Source organism: Benincasa hispida, chromosome 1, assembly GCF_027475165.1.
Source record: "Benincasa hispida cultivar pf3 chromosome 1, pf3_genome.v1.1, whole genome shotgun sequence".
Taxonomy (NCBI): domain Eukaryota; kingdom Viridiplantae; phylum Streptophyta; class Magnoliopsida; order Cucurbitales; family Cucurbitaceae; genus Benincasa; species Benincasa hispida.
Window position 1 is genome coordinate 29,323,002 of NC_143478.1, and position 16,124 is coordinate 29,339,125.

General features: G+C 36.7%; 2 protein-coding genes and 1 long non-coding RNA gene across 3 annotated transcripts; 1 reads left to right on the top strand and 2 right to left on the bottom strand.

The window, feature by feature from the left end:
• Positions 1–2,527: 2,527 nt before the first annotated feature.
• Positions 2,528–6,943, top strand: LOC120070325 (ferric reduction oxidase 4-like). Its single transcript, XM_039022252.2, has 8 exons — positions 2,528–2,833; positions 3,003–3,120; positions 3,208–3,384; positions 3,615–3,849; positions 5,014–5,341; positions 5,435–5,672; positions 5,750–6,462; positions 6,563–6,943. Exons 1-8 carry the CDS (start codon positions 2,677–2,679, stop codon positions 6,718–6,720), a joined length of 2,124 nt encoding a protein of 707 aa, XP_038878180.1. The 5' UTR covers positions 2,528–2,676; the 3' UTR covers positions 6,721–6,943.
• Positions 4,882–6,203, bottom strand: LOC150038368 (uncharacterized). The gene is made up of 2 exons (XR_016530653.1): positions 6,064–6,203; positions 4,882–5,940 (listed from the first exon to the last, which is right to left on the bottom strand). It is a non-coding gene; the product is annotated as an uncharacterized LOC150038368 (long non-coding RNA).
• OVA6 (Class II aaRS and biotin synthetases superfamily protein) lies at positions 6,789–16,030 on the bottom strand. The gene is made up of 11 exons (XM_039022253.2): positions 15,588–16,030; positions 15,445–15,501; positions 15,245–15,355; positions 14,983–15,069; positions 14,773–14,886; positions 14,452–14,658; positions 14,048–14,185; positions 13,610–13,771; positions 7,884–8,083; positions 7,552–7,635; positions 6,789–7,452 (listed from the first exon to the last, which is right to left on the bottom strand). The coding sequence occupies exons 1-11, from the start codon at positions 15,942–15,944 to the stop codon at positions 7,311–7,313; spliced, it is 1,659 nt and encodes a 552-aa protein (XP_038878181.1). The 5' UTR covers positions 15,945–16,030; the 3' UTR covers positions 6,789–7,310.
• Positions 16,031–16,124: the final 94 nt, after the last annotated feature.

The following is a 16,124-nucleotide window of genomic DNA, read 5'->3' on the forward strand; positions in this document are numbered from 1 at the left end:
AATATTTTGTTATATTTAAAAATATTTTCAAAAATTTTAACATTTAAATTTTTTTTTTTTTTTTTTTTTACTCTTATTGTGCTATTTTAAAGAGAAAAAAAAATCAACCAGCGATGTAAATTTTTACAAATATAAAAAATATGAATGGTAGATTTATGAATTGTACTTTGTTATTGTACTATCAACAAACTCAAACTCGGTCAGATGTACTACCACCACAACAAAATTAATTGGTAATTAGTCAACCATTTTTTTTATTATATTGTTTGATCCTAATAGATCGACACCCGTTTACATTTTAAAAAAAAATCAACACAAAGGAAATATATTCTATTTATCCATTTGAAATATGATTATTTTTTAAAAATCCAACTTAAAAGTTGGAGGAAATAATAATTACAATGAGTAGCAATTTTAGGACTAATAATTAAGCAGATGACAATATTTTTAGAGAATTGGAAATATAACGAATCTTCTTATTTGTTTTTTTTTTATTTTTATTATATATTTTTTTAGCTCAATTTGTGCTATTAGAGATTCTATTATTTGAACTCTTGGTTCGAGTTTTTTTTTCCAAATGATCTCTTCTATTGTTTTTGTTCATCTTATTTCTTATTCTTGATCAACACTAAAAATTTTCTTCTCTATTTTGTTATTTTTCCATTCGGTTTTATTATATACCCAATTTCGTAAAATATCTTCTTCCTTTAATTATATCTAGTTTTTATTAACTGTTCGCTTGTTTACAAGTTCATTTTTTATTTCTCTTTTGTTACTTTATTGGTATTTATCATTATGTTTTTTTAGTACAATAATTATGGGATCCGAACTTTTGATATTTTAATCTAAAGTTTATATCTATGCAAGTTGAACCATGTTTATATTAACTTAGTTTTTTTCATAGTTAGAAGCATATCACTAATATACTTTTAATTTACGACCTAAATTATCAATAGACTATTATAACTCATACATTTATCACGATATACAATTAACACATATTCTATCTTTTCTATCACTGATAGATTTCAAACAAATAGTTTTTTTTTCCTTTCTCCATTTTCTCACTTTCTTCCTCCAATTTTATTTTCTCTGTTTCTTTCATTGATAACTCGACAAAAATATTCAAAGTAATTTGATGCAATCTTTTTTTCAAAGCAATCATAAGAACTAGAAACAACTAACATGCAGATGAATTATTTGAAGTTTAAAAATACATAAATAAAAAATTATAAGTAGCCTTATGGTTTATATATATATATATATATATATATATAGGTGATAGATCTCAAATAATATAAGTCTATATAAGTGATGGACTCTAATCACTATTATCGTGATATCTCATATCACTGATAGAATCTATCACTTATATGAATTTATTATCGATAAAAGTCTATGACTGTTGATAACAAAATCTATCAGATAGACTCCTATCACCAATAGACTGTCACACTAATAGAGTCTTCTCATCGATAGATTTCGATAGTTGAATCTAAATTTGGTTATATCTATTAATAAGTCGACTCTTTGCAATTTCCCCCCGCATGAAATGAAAAAAAAAAAAGGCCCCATTTGAATGTTGGTAGGTTGATGGAGAAAGATGAGTGAAGGTTGGCTTCAAGTAGTAGATCAATAATGTTTGACTTTGCAATTCCTCCACTATTAGATTGATAGAGATCACCATTATTTCAAACCTTACTCTTTTTTAGAGTAGATAAGCATGTTTCATGTCATTTCAGGACATGTTTTACTTACTATATCAATTTGTAATTTTTGAATTTCCCATAAATTATTGAACCGACGAATGACGTCGCTTAATTTTAGTATGTTTCTAATGAATTGAAATCACAATTATTTGAAGTAAATAACGAGTGACGTACTACCAAAATTAACAAAAACAAACAAACAATCAAAATATTTACTTTCTTCAATTTCATTAACACTTTACAAGTAATCAAAATATGAAAATTCTTTATCGAAATTATTTGAAGCAAAAATTGAGCCCAAAAAAATTTAGTTATAGCGAGTAGAGGTGTTCATGGGTTACGTTGGATCGGGTTGAAAGACTTTTTAGACTCATTGTTCATATTGTAAATTTTTTCAACCCAAATAAGTCTTATTAATCGGTTCATTTATTTAAAATTTTGTTTTAAAAAGAAGCAAAACGTAAATATGTAAAAGTCTAATTTAATTATTTTTAAATATTGAATTAAGATTAACACACAATTTCAATTTATATAGTGAAAATTTTATTTTTAAATAAATTTGATTTAGTTAAGATTGATTCAGATTATATTAGGTGAAACCATGAATACATAAAATTTTCATTTATTTAAACCCAACTCAACCCAAATCGCACGGGTTAGGTTGGATTGATCAGTTTTTTCGGATCATCGGATTTTTTGAACACCCCTAATAGCAAGAAAGTAATTATTACTATTTTTTCAATTATCTTAGGGTACTAAAAAAATAATAATAATTTGAAATCTTCTCTTTATAATCCCTCTCAATTTAAAAGGTTATAGAACGTAAAATTTTGCCCAGTCACCATCAAATGACAACATTTAGCATATTATGCTGCACCCTTCTGAATTCTCTTATACTAATTTATCCATATAAATAGCATAAGAAATTCAGATAAAATTCACAAGTTGGTGGGCAATTGCAAAAGAAATGGCAACAATAATGGCTAAAGCTCTGAAGATGATTTTCTTGTTAATTTTTGTGTTATGGCTGTGGCTTTGGATTATGTTGCCCACAAAGCTTTACAAGAATAATTGGACCCCTAAGCTCAATATGAACCTCAATTCCACATATTTTAGAGAACAAGGTGTGGTATTATGTATATATATATATATATATATATATATATATATATATAATTTTTTTTTTATTTATTTATTTTTAATTGCCTTCACCCCCTTCATTTTCCAAATATTTGATTATATTGGGTCTGTTTTGTTTTGTGATTAACTTGGGGTTTCTTTTTATATATATAGGAACAAATCTTCTGCTTTTCTCCTTTCCCATCATGTTAATGGCAGTTTTGGGTTGTTTTTATCTCCATTTGCAGAAGAAATCTTCAGAATTAGATCCTAAACCCTTTTCTACCCAAAGGTTAATTTTTAACCATTAATTAATTTTAGCCTTTAATTATTATTTTTTTCTATTATTATTTTTTTATTTTTTTATTTTTGGATGTAGGAGCCGAGGAGATTCATTTCTAAAACGACCAATTGTAGTGATGAATCCATTTGGGATTGTTAATACATTGGAGATTGTGTTTGCAGCTGCATTTCTTTTACTTTTGATTTGGTCTCTTGGAAATTACTTATACGTCAGTTTTGGTAATCTTCATATGGATAATGTTGGAGAGACAATGTATGTTTTCCTTCTTAATTATGCTTTTACTTATTACAAATCCAAATGAATTTACACTATATTTGAATTTTGGTATCACTAAAAACACTTTTTACTATGATCAAAAACCACTTTACACTTGAAATTATAGTTCATAAACCACTTTAAAAGAAACAATACTTGTCTTAGTTGAATTAAAGGTAATTATTGGTTTGAAAAATTTTAAATATTTGAAGTATTTTTTGGTTCAGTGGGGAAGCAAAGTTTAGAAGTGTATCATTGAGAGTTGGGTACATTGGAAATATATGCTGGGCATTTCTGTTCTTTCCAGTAACAAGAGGCTCTTCATTATTGCCTCTAATTGGACTTACTTCAGAATCAACTATCAAATATCACATTTGGCTTGGCCATATTTCTAATCTTCTCTTTGCATTGCACACCCTTGGATTCATCATCTACTGGGCCATCACTGATCAAATGGCTCTGGTAATTTCTTTCTTTTTTACTCTTTTTTTTTTTCATTGTTTGTGTCCATCAATTTTGACTTTTCCAAGTCTAGTTATTGTATAACTTTTTTTTAAGAAAAAAAAAATGAGTGATTTTTGTCTTCTTAATTATTTTATGATTTGTTTGTATCTTTTGTTTGTTTCAGTGCAAAGAATTCTACTTTCATTTTGATTCTTTATCCTTCCCTTGTCCTATATATTGCATTTGAAAGTGATTGGTTCTTTGAGATTTCTATAAAGGATTTTCAGATTCCCTTCCGGAGGATTTTCAAAAATAAAATAAAATAAGAAAAATTATTTATATAAAATAATAAAATTTTAATCTTCTATAATAGATGTTAATAGAAATCTATCAATGACTATCGATGTTAGAAACGGATAGAAATCTATTATTGATAGATGTTAATAGAAGTTTATCAGTATATCATTTTTTTTTTTTTTGTTATTTTTATAAATTGTTTGACATTTTGTTCGATCTATAAAAATTTTCTTTCTATCTATTCTCTTTAGTATAGTTTTCAAATTTTAAAATTCCAATTATATTTAATATATTGGCGGCTGCCAGTACCATTTGTCTATTTTCTCTTTTCTATCCATGGTTCCTTCAATTGTCATTTAGCCCTCAATATATGCTTTATTTCTATTTTTAAGGATGAAAATGATATTAAAATAGTTAAAATCGCTTTTATTTTTGTTTAAAATTATTCTAAACATATGATCAAATCACTCCAAACATGATTTGAATCACACAAATCAATTCAATATTTAATTTTTACTTTTAAATTTAATTTTTATATTATCAAGTTTCATTTTGAATGATTAAAAACATGTATGGAGTGATTTTGATAATGAAAAAAAATTATTTTAACCATTTCAAAATCAATTATACACACCCTAAGTTATGTTGTCCTGATTGACTGTATAAATGTTAGCGTCCTTTACCAAGTCATTTTATAAAGGTTTTTCAAAACATGTAATCAACCTTCCTTCCATCCAAAACATATGTTACTATGGACTTCAAAATCACTATTTATTGACATTTAATTCATTAAGAAGTAACTTCAATTGTGATTAGAACAACTCGTGATTGGGGGGGGGGGTGCCTCTGGAACCATTACTAATGGAATGTTGCATCATTGAGCAGTTAAAAGAATGGAGTGAAGACTATGTATCAAATGTTGCTGGAGTGATTGCTATGGCATTTGCCACAGTTATCTGGGTGACGAGTTTTAAATCGATCCGTCGAAAAATGTTTGAAGTTTTCTATTACAGTCACCATTTTTACGCTCTCTACATCATCTTCTATCTAATCCATGTGGGAGCAGCATATGTATGTTTGATTCTTCCTGGTATCTTTCTCTGGGCTATTGATCGATTCTTACGATTCTTACAATCGCAACGGCATGTAAGCCTGGTTTCAGCTCGCCATCTTCCTTGTGGTGCAGTTGAATTGAACTTTTTGAAAAGTCCAGGTTTAATTTCTCCAAGAGTTAATCATTGGAACTCCTATTTCTTTTTGTTTTGTTGCAAAATATTTTATTGGAATTTACCTTTTTTCTAATCAGAACTAAGCTACAAACCTACAAGTGTGATGTTCATAAATGTGCCAAGCATTTCCAAACTGCAATGGCATCCCTTTACAGTCACTTCTAACTGCAAATTGGAGCCTGATACAGTTAGTGTTGTTATCAAATCAGGGGGAAGTTGGACTTCCAAACTTCACAAACAACTTTCTTCTTCTCTGGATCACCTTCAAGTTTCTGTTGAAGGTCCATATGGTCCTGCTTCTACTCACTTTTTAAGGTGATTTCCTACAGCCAAAGTATAGCCTTGAATTAGTGGAGTTTACCTAATTTTGATTGATGTGTTCTCTTTTGAAGGCATGAATCTCTGCTGCTGATAAGCGGAGGAAGTGGAATTACTCCCTTCATATCAATAATCAGAGAGATAATGATTGTTCGAAGCACAAAACCGAACTGTCATGTTCCGCAAATTCGGCTCGTCTGCGCCTTCAAGAACTCCATCGATCTCACTATGTTGGATCTCTTGCTTCCAGTATCTAGCACACAAACTGAAATTTCGAATATACCATTACAAATTGAAGCTTATATCACCAGAGAGAAAGAACAACCTCAGACAAATTCTGAAAATCTCATAAACACAATATGGTTTAAGCCAAATCCACTGGACTCACCAGTGTCAGAGGCTCTTGGACCAAACAATTGGCTGCTCCTTGGTGCGATTATCTCATCTTCGTTTGTGATGTTCTTGATACTTTTAGGCATCATCACTCGCTACTACATTTACCCGATTGAACAAAACGGCGATGCTGTTTACAATTACACCTACAAGGTTCTTTGGGACATGTTCTTAGCATTTGCTTGTATTTGCATATCTTCTAGCTTTGTCTTTCTGTGGCAAAGGAAAACAAATGCTTCAAATGGCAAACAAATTCAAATTCACAATTTTCAATCACCAAAAGCATCACCTGGATCGTGGATCTTTCGAGGTGATAGTGAGCTTGAGAGCCTTCCCTGCCAATCCCTAGTTCAAGCAACCAGCATCCATTATGGGGGTAGGCCTGATCTCAAGAGTAAGTTTTCCTGCCTTTGTATCAACCAACAACGCGTGCACACACACACATATATAGCAATCAACATCAATGATATATGGTAACACGTTTTGTAATGCAGAAATTCTGTTTGATTGCAAAATTCTGTTTGATTGCAAAGGATCGGATATTGGAGTTTTAGTCAGCGGCCCAACCGGGATGCGGCATGATGTAGCAAAAATTTGTTCAACTGCTTATGGAGATAATCTAAAGTTTCACTCTATGAGTTTCACCTGGTAAAGACCTGAAGTACAGTGCATAATTTAAAGTTCGAAGCTGTATCATACCTGGTAAACGGCCATGTTAGATTATGAAGTTAAAGTTCATGTTCTTGTATTACTATATTTTCTTGTGTTCTTTCAAGTGAGTCAATGTACACTCATTACATTTCAACCCAAAAATTGTAGGAGCTACATCACATTTGTGTCAAACTCAACATAATACTACTTTGGGTAGTTCACAAGACCAACATTGTAAAAGTGAAACAGCAAGCTCATGTTATGAAAAATGAAACAAAGACAAAAACTTGCTTTAACAAGATTGTCAATTCATTTAGTTCATAAATAAATAGATCACTTAAATAATGCCCGGAAATGAAGGATTGAGCCACCAAGTAAAATAATTAGGCAGGCAGAGAACAAAAACACGTCAAACTTCAAAAGACAAATGCCAATGCCAACCAGCTAGCTAGAGCCTTTGCCTTAGTTGAACTGATTTAGAAGGCTCCCTCTTCCAGGTATATTTAACATGGCCTTCAAGATGGTGCCCAAACGTGATTAGCCCAATTGAACAAGACTTGGAGGTCTTAAGTCATGCCTTGAAATCATATCTTAGTAAGACTTCGCAAATATGGCAACTTCCTCAGCAGGGTTACCAGTCATCAGACATGTTTTAGGCCCTTGTGGCTGTTCAAAAGGAAAGCACCTAATTGTTGCTCCTGTTTCTTCTTTAACTCTCAATTCATCTTGGTCACTGCAAAAATGATAGAGTGCATAAAGATGCAAACAATTACGCACAAACATATAAATCAAAGACTGATCAACAGATCTCAATAAATGAAATTAAGCCTACCTAGCTGACCAAGGACCCCTAGCCCATTTTCCCTCGGAAATTGCCTCTTTAAGTTCATCATATGAACTCACATCCACAATGTTACTGCAAATAGGCCATTAACAAAATAAGGTATATATATCATATGAAAGGTAAATGCAGGTTTTCATATTCTAAGATTCAACAAAATGAATGGCAAATACATTCTAACTGCTAAGAATCTAACATTGTACTACAATTTGCAAGAAGCATGTATTCAACATTCAATTACTTCAACTCTAAAAGAATAGAAGTAATGTAACTGAATGTAGATTTACATATTTATCAAATAACATCCCAACATAAGAAAGTACCTGTCACGAAAAGTTTTTGCCAGTTGAAGAAGAGATGACTGGATCTCATCCAATGTCCCTTTTACATAAGCCTCTAAAACAGAAGGTTCCATGGATATCCCAAAAACTTTCCCTTGCTTTCCAGGAATGTCTCTCCTAGATATGACCACACTTTGACTTGCAACATCCTTGGGTCCAATCTCAATCCTCAAAGGAACGCCCTACAGTCAAAGCCTAGTTACGGATATTTGATTCCAAGTTAATTGCATCAAATGCAAAGAGGGAGGAAAACAAAATCTAGGCGAAAATCATGTTGCTAAAAAGGGAAATTTAGCATTCAAAGCTATCAATAACCAATATGCACACATCCTCAAATAAAAATGCCAGCCAACCAACTTACTGATAGGTCTCAACCTTTCAATTTTATTTATCCACAGAACAAGGGAGTTTCGAGAGCTCCCTACCTCTCCAAGGTCTCTAAGAGACAATCACATTCACCAATTTCTCAATACCCCTACTCCCATTGCATGCCCAAATATATATACCCCTCTCACCATCACTCTTCTAGCCCTAACTAACAATATTCCTTCGTGCCCTCACCCAATAACTAACATATTCCCTCAAGCCAGCTCACCTCTCTTCCTCACCTGCTTCCTCACATATACCTTAGTGATTGGGGGGCTATCATTACCTATCTCCCAAAGAGCCACCTTGTCCTCAAGGTGGAATCAAGAAATTGATCTTTGATCACTGAGGAGAGCTCCCAAGTAGCATCAATTGGTAAGCCATTTTCTCCCAAGTAGCATCAATTGGTAAGCCATTTTCCCAACGAATCATGACTTCAAAGGCTCCTTCTTCCATAGGCGAATTGTGCATACCCAAGATTTCTGCTGGCTGTATAACATAAGTCAAATCTGGTGCCAACATAGGGGAAGCGGCAGCACCGGAAGGTTGGAACCAGCTGCTTTCTTCAGAAGTGACACATGGAAAACAGGGTGAATACCCGAGTTCGATGGTAATGCCAATCGTTAAGCGACCTGCCCTACCTAAGCAGTAATCTGAAAGGACCAACGAACCTAGGGGCCAGCTTTGGGTGAGCATGATGGGCCAATGAGGATTGTCGATATGGTCGGAGCTTCAAATAGACCCAATTGTTTACCTCATACTCCACTTCTCGCCGTCTTTGGTTTGCTAACTTGACCATTCTTTGTTGCGCTCTCTGTAATGTTGCCTTCAGGTGTTTTAACATTTCATCACAGGCTCATAATTGTTGGTCCACTTTAGCCACCACACGCGTACCTTGCTCATAACACAACAGTGAGGGTGGCAGACGTCCATATAGCACTTCAAAAGGTGACATGCCAGTGGCCAAGTGCACTGTAGTGTTGTAACTGAATTCTGCCCAAGGGATCCATTTGGACCATTTTTTGGGCTTTTCCATCGCGAAACATCTCAAATAGTCTCAAGGTCGCAGTTCACCACTTCTGACTGCCCAACGGTTTGTGAGTGGTATGTCGTGCTACGTCGTAATTGTGTCCTGATGCCTTAAAGAGTTCTTCCCAAAACAAACTTGTGAAAATCTTGTCTCTGTCTGATACATGCTGCAAGGGTAGCCATGTAGTCTTACAATTTCCTTAGTGAAGAGTGCAACCACTGAAATATGCATTGAACAGATGCTTAAGCATGACAAAATGCCCATACTTGGATAATCGGTCTACCACAACCATAATTGTGTCATACCTCTTGATTTTGGTAAGCCTTCAAAGTCCATCGCGATATCCTCCTAAACCTTGTCCGGAACTAGTATAGCTTGGAGTAACCCTGTTGGAGCTAAGGTAAGATACTTAGCTTGCTGGCAAATCTCACACTCGGCTACAAACGCTCGCGTTCGTGCTTTCATCCCCCGCCAATACACCTCTTTTGCCAACCGTTGGTACATTTTAAGAGCCCCTTGGTGACCCCCAATGGGACTATTGTGAAATTTAGTCAGTAAAAGAGGAATGGTAGAGGAATTGGCTGGAAGAACGAGGCGATTTTTGTAATATAACAGACCTTCACTCACGGAATACCCTGGGGTAGTTGGTTGTGCCCAGCCATAAGAGATTGACGAATGCCATTTAATTCCTCGTCCGCCGCAATCTGATCCTTAAATATAGCAGTGTTGAGTCCTCCCACAAGGCTGAGTAAACCCAACTCCATTGCTGGTGGTAAACGAGATAGGGCATCAGCTGCTAAATTCTCCATTCCTCGTTTATATTCTATGGTGAAACCGTAACCCACTAGCTTAGCTATCCAATGTTGATACTCGCCTACAATTACACATTGTTCCAACAAGAACTTTAAGCTCTTTTGATCAATACGGACTGTAAATCTCCGCCCCAACAAGTAGGGCCTCCATTTTCTCACTGCCAACACAATGGCCATAAGTTCCCATTCGTAAACAACCTTAAATCGATGCGTAGGGGGAAGGGCCTGACTAAAGAAGGATACGGCCGCTTATGTTGCATTAGCACGGCTCCCACGCCCACGCGCGAAGCATCAATCTCTACTACAAATGGGTCTTTGAAATTTGGTAGGGCCAGCATTCGTACGGCAATCATGGCAAATTTTAAATGATAGAAGGCTTCTTCAGCTTCAGAATTTCACACAAAATTTCCCTTTTTTAGCAACGGAGTCAAGGGTAACACAATGATGCCGTAGTTAGTGACAAATTTGCGATAGTAACCTATTAATCCCGAGAAACCCCGGGGTTCCTTAACATTTCTAGGGTTCGGCCATTTCTCCATGGCTCCAATCTTTGCCGAATCAGCTACTACCCCTTCAATGGAGACAATGTGTCCCAAATATTCTATGCGTGAAAAAATGGCACTTCTTCCCATTTGCCACAAACTGATTTTTTATCAAAATTTCCATCATCTTGATCAAGTGACTCACATGTTCCTCCAAGACCTTGCTGTGTATTAAAATATCATCAAAGAAAACGAGGGCGAACTTACGCAAGTATGGTCGTAAGATATCATTCCTGATAGCTTGAAAAGTCGTAGGGGCGTTTCGCAACCCAAATGGCATTACCAGGAATTCATAGTATCCTTCGTGTGTCCTAAAAGCGGTATTATGGACGTCGGCCGGTTTAACTCTGATTTGGTGATACCCCAACTTCAAGTCGATCTTAGAAAATATGGTAGCCCCGAATAGCTCATCTAGTAGCTCATCAACCACGGGTATTGGATACTTATCTGGAATGGTGGCATTGTTAAGGGCCCTGTAATCCACGCAAAACCTCCAACTCCCATCTTTTTTCTTTACTAATCGAACAGGGCTTGAGAATGAGTTGTGGCTTGGTTGTATTATCCCTACCATCAACATCTCTTCAACGGGTCTTTCAATTTCGTCTTTCTGGAACTGTGGATATCGATATGGCCGTACATTAATTGGCCCAACTCCTCGCTCTAGCTCGATAGCATGGTCGTGCTCTCTAATTGGAGGTAGACTGTTGGGATCACACCTAGTATCACATCTGCGTTTCCAAGGGACAAGGGAAGAAAATCGTGAAAGATAGTTAAATCATAAATGGTAAGTAACGCACCTTTGCAAATTCCCACTCCCTGAATGGAACCCCCCAGCTCCGAGCACCACTCCATATTCCTTTGTTACCGATAATGGTATTTGGAGTGAGGTGACCAGGTTTTCATTGATGAAATTATGGGTGGCTCCTCCGTCGATTAACACCACCACTTCACGGCCTCTGATAGTTCCCTTTACTTTCAACGTTCAGGGGGAATTCAAGCCCACCATGGAATTAAGGGGTAAGTGAGCTACTTCCTTATCGTTTGTTACCTAGTTTGTGTCCTCGCCATAGTCAGGTTGCTGCAACTCCCCGTCGCACCCTTCGTCCCACGAGGACATATCTTCTCCATCTTGTATGAACAAAAATTGTAATTCCTTCTTACATTTATGCCCAAAGCTAAACTTTTCGTCACATTTGAAGCAAATCCCCTTCTCTTTCTTGGTTCGTATCTCTTCCTCCGTTAAACGCCGATATGGTTGGCCCCCTGTGTTCTTGCTTTCGACATCTCGAATTGGGGTAATCGTGGTTCTTGCTCTCAACATCTTGATGGGTTTAGTATCTGCATTTCACTTTGGACCTTCTTTTCTCCCAGATCCTTCAATCCCGTCGAGTACTGCTCAAATCGACGACGGTATTCCCTCACAGACTTCTTCTGTTGAAGTCGCATCGGACATGCATAACGATCCGCCTCATTTACCTCCCGTGTTCTTGCTCTCGACATCTCGAATTGGGGTAATCGTGGTTCTTGCTCTCGACATCTTGATGGGTTTAGTATCTGCATGTCACGTTGGCCCCCCGTGTTCTTGCTCTCGACATCTCGAATTGGGGTAATCGTGGTTCTTGCTCTCGACATCTTGATAGGTTTAGTATCTGCATTTCACTTTGGACCTTCGACCTGCATACAAAATTGCTCTCCAGAGCCTTTTCTCCCAAATCCTTCAATCCCGTCGAGTACTGCTCAAATCGACGGCGGTATTCCCTCACAGATTTCTCCTGTTGAAGTCGCATTGGACATGCATAACGATCCGCCTCATTCGCCGCCGGTCGGAACCTCTCCACAAACAGCTCGCGGAATCGACTCCAACTTCCAATCGGTTTCCAGTCCTCCTCCCACCAGTACAATTCTAAAGTTCCCCTTCCAGGCATAGTACCGTTGCATCCAACTTGTCTTTTTCTATTAAGCGATTAACAACAAAATATTGTTCCACTCGATGCAACCACCCATCAGGGTTTTCTTCCTCTTCCCCCTTGAAGATGGGTACCTCCAGCTTCCTCAATCACATGTCAAACAATGGGACCTCTTTACTCCCAGGTGCATGCACTCCTTCCTACGATTCTCCTTCCTTCTTCGATTCCTTAGAGGGTGTTTCCACCACTCCTTTCCCTTTATCCGTCATTGTTCATTCTAATGACGTTGATCCCTTTTCTGACATTACAGTGTTGAACCACGATATCAACAACTCGAGTTGTACTTGTAAGTTGTCGAGTCTTCCATTCGTCTCGCCAAACCCCATTTTCACCTTATTCTCCAACGTTTCCTGCTTCTCGCCGATCTCTACCAGCTTCTCTTCCAAGGCCCGATACTTTACCTTCCATCTTCTCAACCATACCCAAGATCACTGCTCTAATACCAAAATTGATAGGTCTCAACCTTTCAATTTTCTTTATCCACAAAACAAGGGAGTTTCAAGAGCTCCATACCTCTCCAAGGTCTCTAAGAGACGATCACATTCACCAATTTCTCAATACCCCTACTCCCATTACATGCCCAAATATATATACCCCTCTCACCATCACTCTTCTAGCCCTAACTAACAATATTCCTTTGGGCCCACACCCAATAACTCACATATTCCCTCAAGCCAGCTCACCTCTCTTCCTCACCCGCTTCCTCACATATACTTTAGTGATTGGGGGCCTATCACTTACACTGCAGAAGCAGTTTCTTCTCGTAAACTTGATTCCAATTTGTGAAAATACTCATAAAAGATATAGAGATCGTAGAAGAGTCAAAATGAGTATCTATTGGCAGCTAACCAGTCAACACATGCTGAAATTTTAACGTTAGTGTTTGCTTTTAGACAATTTTTTCCTAAACTAATGGGAAGACAACGGTCAGAGCTTGATCTTAATCATTTTTTTATTAGATTGATCTTAATCATAAAGTATAACCACCAACCTTCATTTCCCAGAAATTGAATTTCCATCCTGGAGTTCTCTGTTCTGACTCATCAAGTTTAACCTTTATCCCTGCAGTTTGAAGACTTTCTTTTACAGAAGAAGCAGCACTAAGAACCTCAACTTTATCGCCATCCTTCTTCCAGATGGGTATGATTACCACCTGGATATAAGTCAGCTATGTTAAAATTATGTTTGTTTGAGAGAGAGAGGAATAATATGAATCAATCAGCTCAAAAAACAGAAACATGTTGGCATTATCAGATATTCTCCAACAATTCTTAAGTTTTAAAGAGTTGGACAAAGACAAGTATGTTATGTGCACAGAATCTCCGGTCACTTTTACGTCCTGGCTAACTTCAGGTAATTGTTATCAGAAATATACTTTATAGAACTCACAATACTGTACAAATAACAAATTATAAATTCATATCAATACCTGTATTGGAGCAAGCTTTGGTGGAAGCATTAAACCTCCATCATCTCCATGAGTCATAATAATTCCTCCGACAAAACGCGTACTAATTGCCCATGATGTCTGCCATACATGTTGCCTTTGTCCATTTTCATCTGTGAACTACTCCAGTAAATGTTTCAGTAACTCAAATCACATCGAAAGTGCAATATAATATGTCAGACATCAAATAATATTATGGTTGAATGTCTCAAAAGGGAATAAATGAACCATATTAACTAATCAAACAGAATTTAGATATCAGTTCGACACCAAAGTGAGACAGGAACAAGAGTCGTGCATATGCTACAATGGAATTAAGAATATATCTCAACTATTGTAACAAGTTCATTCATGTTGGAAGACACTTCATTGATTTGCCAAACTACCTGTGTTCCAAAAGCACGAGAAAAGTTTTGCCCTAGGTTGTGGCTGGTTCCTGCCTGCAGTGCCTTTCGATCCCCCATCATGGCCTCTATTGTATAGGTCTTGTCCGCACCAGCAAATGTCTCCACCTTTGATTTTCGACCTGCAATAACAGGTATTGCCGCTTGCTCATAAGAAAATTTTGTATATACGTCAATCATCTGAATAGCCTGCAATGCAGCATCAAAGTCCTTAAATGAAAAGGATATGATTATTTCAAAAACAAAACAAAAACCAAAAAAAAAAAAAAAAAGACAAAGTAATCTTGGATGTCTCAAATATACCTCTTTTTCTGCCTCTTCTGGACTGGCATGAGCTGTATGCCCCTCCTGCCAGAGAAATTCAAGAGTTCTAATAAATGGTTTCGTGCGCATCTCCCATCTTGTAACATTGGCCCACTACATCAAATACACGAAAGAAAAGATAAAGAATAAGGACAACATAAAAGCCGAAGACAAGGAAGAATTTTTTTATAATGTGGCAAGTCAATGAACCTGATTAATCATCAATGGAAGATCACGGTAACTATGAATCCACTGAGTAAACATGTGATTCACAATGGTTTCACTTGTCGGTCGAACCTGCCAAAGCCTCAGGCAAACCAACAATCAAAACCAAACCGCAGGTCCCTGTTATTGAGGGCTAATATCCATTTCCAATTTTGCCAATGCAAAGTACCACATACAATAAGGTTAATATTTCTAATGAGAAATGAAGAACGGGAAAAGGGGGAATGGCTTTGCTGAGACTACGTACCACAAGCTTTTCTTCAAGTTCTTTCCCTCCTCCAATTGTTACAAGAGCTAACTCAGGACTAAAGCCCTCGACATGACTAGCTTCTTTCTCAATAAAAGAATATGGTATAAACTGCGTCAAAATCAAAGATTACATCATTTTACATATCCAGCATACACATTCATTCATATTAGAAACTCTTAAACACGCCAAAGACACACCTGCGGAAAGTACATATTCTCATGGCCGGTTTCTTTGAACTTGGCATTTAAAAATACCTGCAGAAAGAATCATCGTCTGATTAAACATACAAGAAAAATTGAATGTTCCAGGCAAAGTAAAGATTGATTGTAGCTTCCGCGACCTGAATTGCCTCCCATATGGCGTAGCCATAGGGACGAATAACCATGGTACCTCGAACAGGACCATAATCCGCGAGCTCAGCATTGGCAATAACATCCAAATACCAAGCATTGAAATCCTGCGACCGAGGCGTGATAGCTCCTTCAGGAACTCGATTCTTGGAGTTGTCGACACGAATTTCAGTGCCGGTGGACGAACTTCGAGCAGAGAAACCAGAAGAAAGCAGCGGCAACCGTAACGGGCGTTGCTGCCTCCATGAAATTCCCAAAGCTCGCCTGGAGAAGGTGAAGTTTGAAGAGCGAGATGAGGCTGGGGAAAGCAGAGAGGAGATCAAAGGTAGTCTCAGTGAAACTACCATTTCTTCGGAGTTTTTTCAACTATGAAACTGAGGGAGATGAGGTTTGGCTATGAACAAATGCAAATATGGGGATGACTTGAAAATTTGGATTCTATAGCCAAATTGGATTATGGGCTTTCTGAAATGGCCCAATGGGCCTGCTCCTCGTTCCCAAATATTTATGGGAAGAAAGATGCCTAA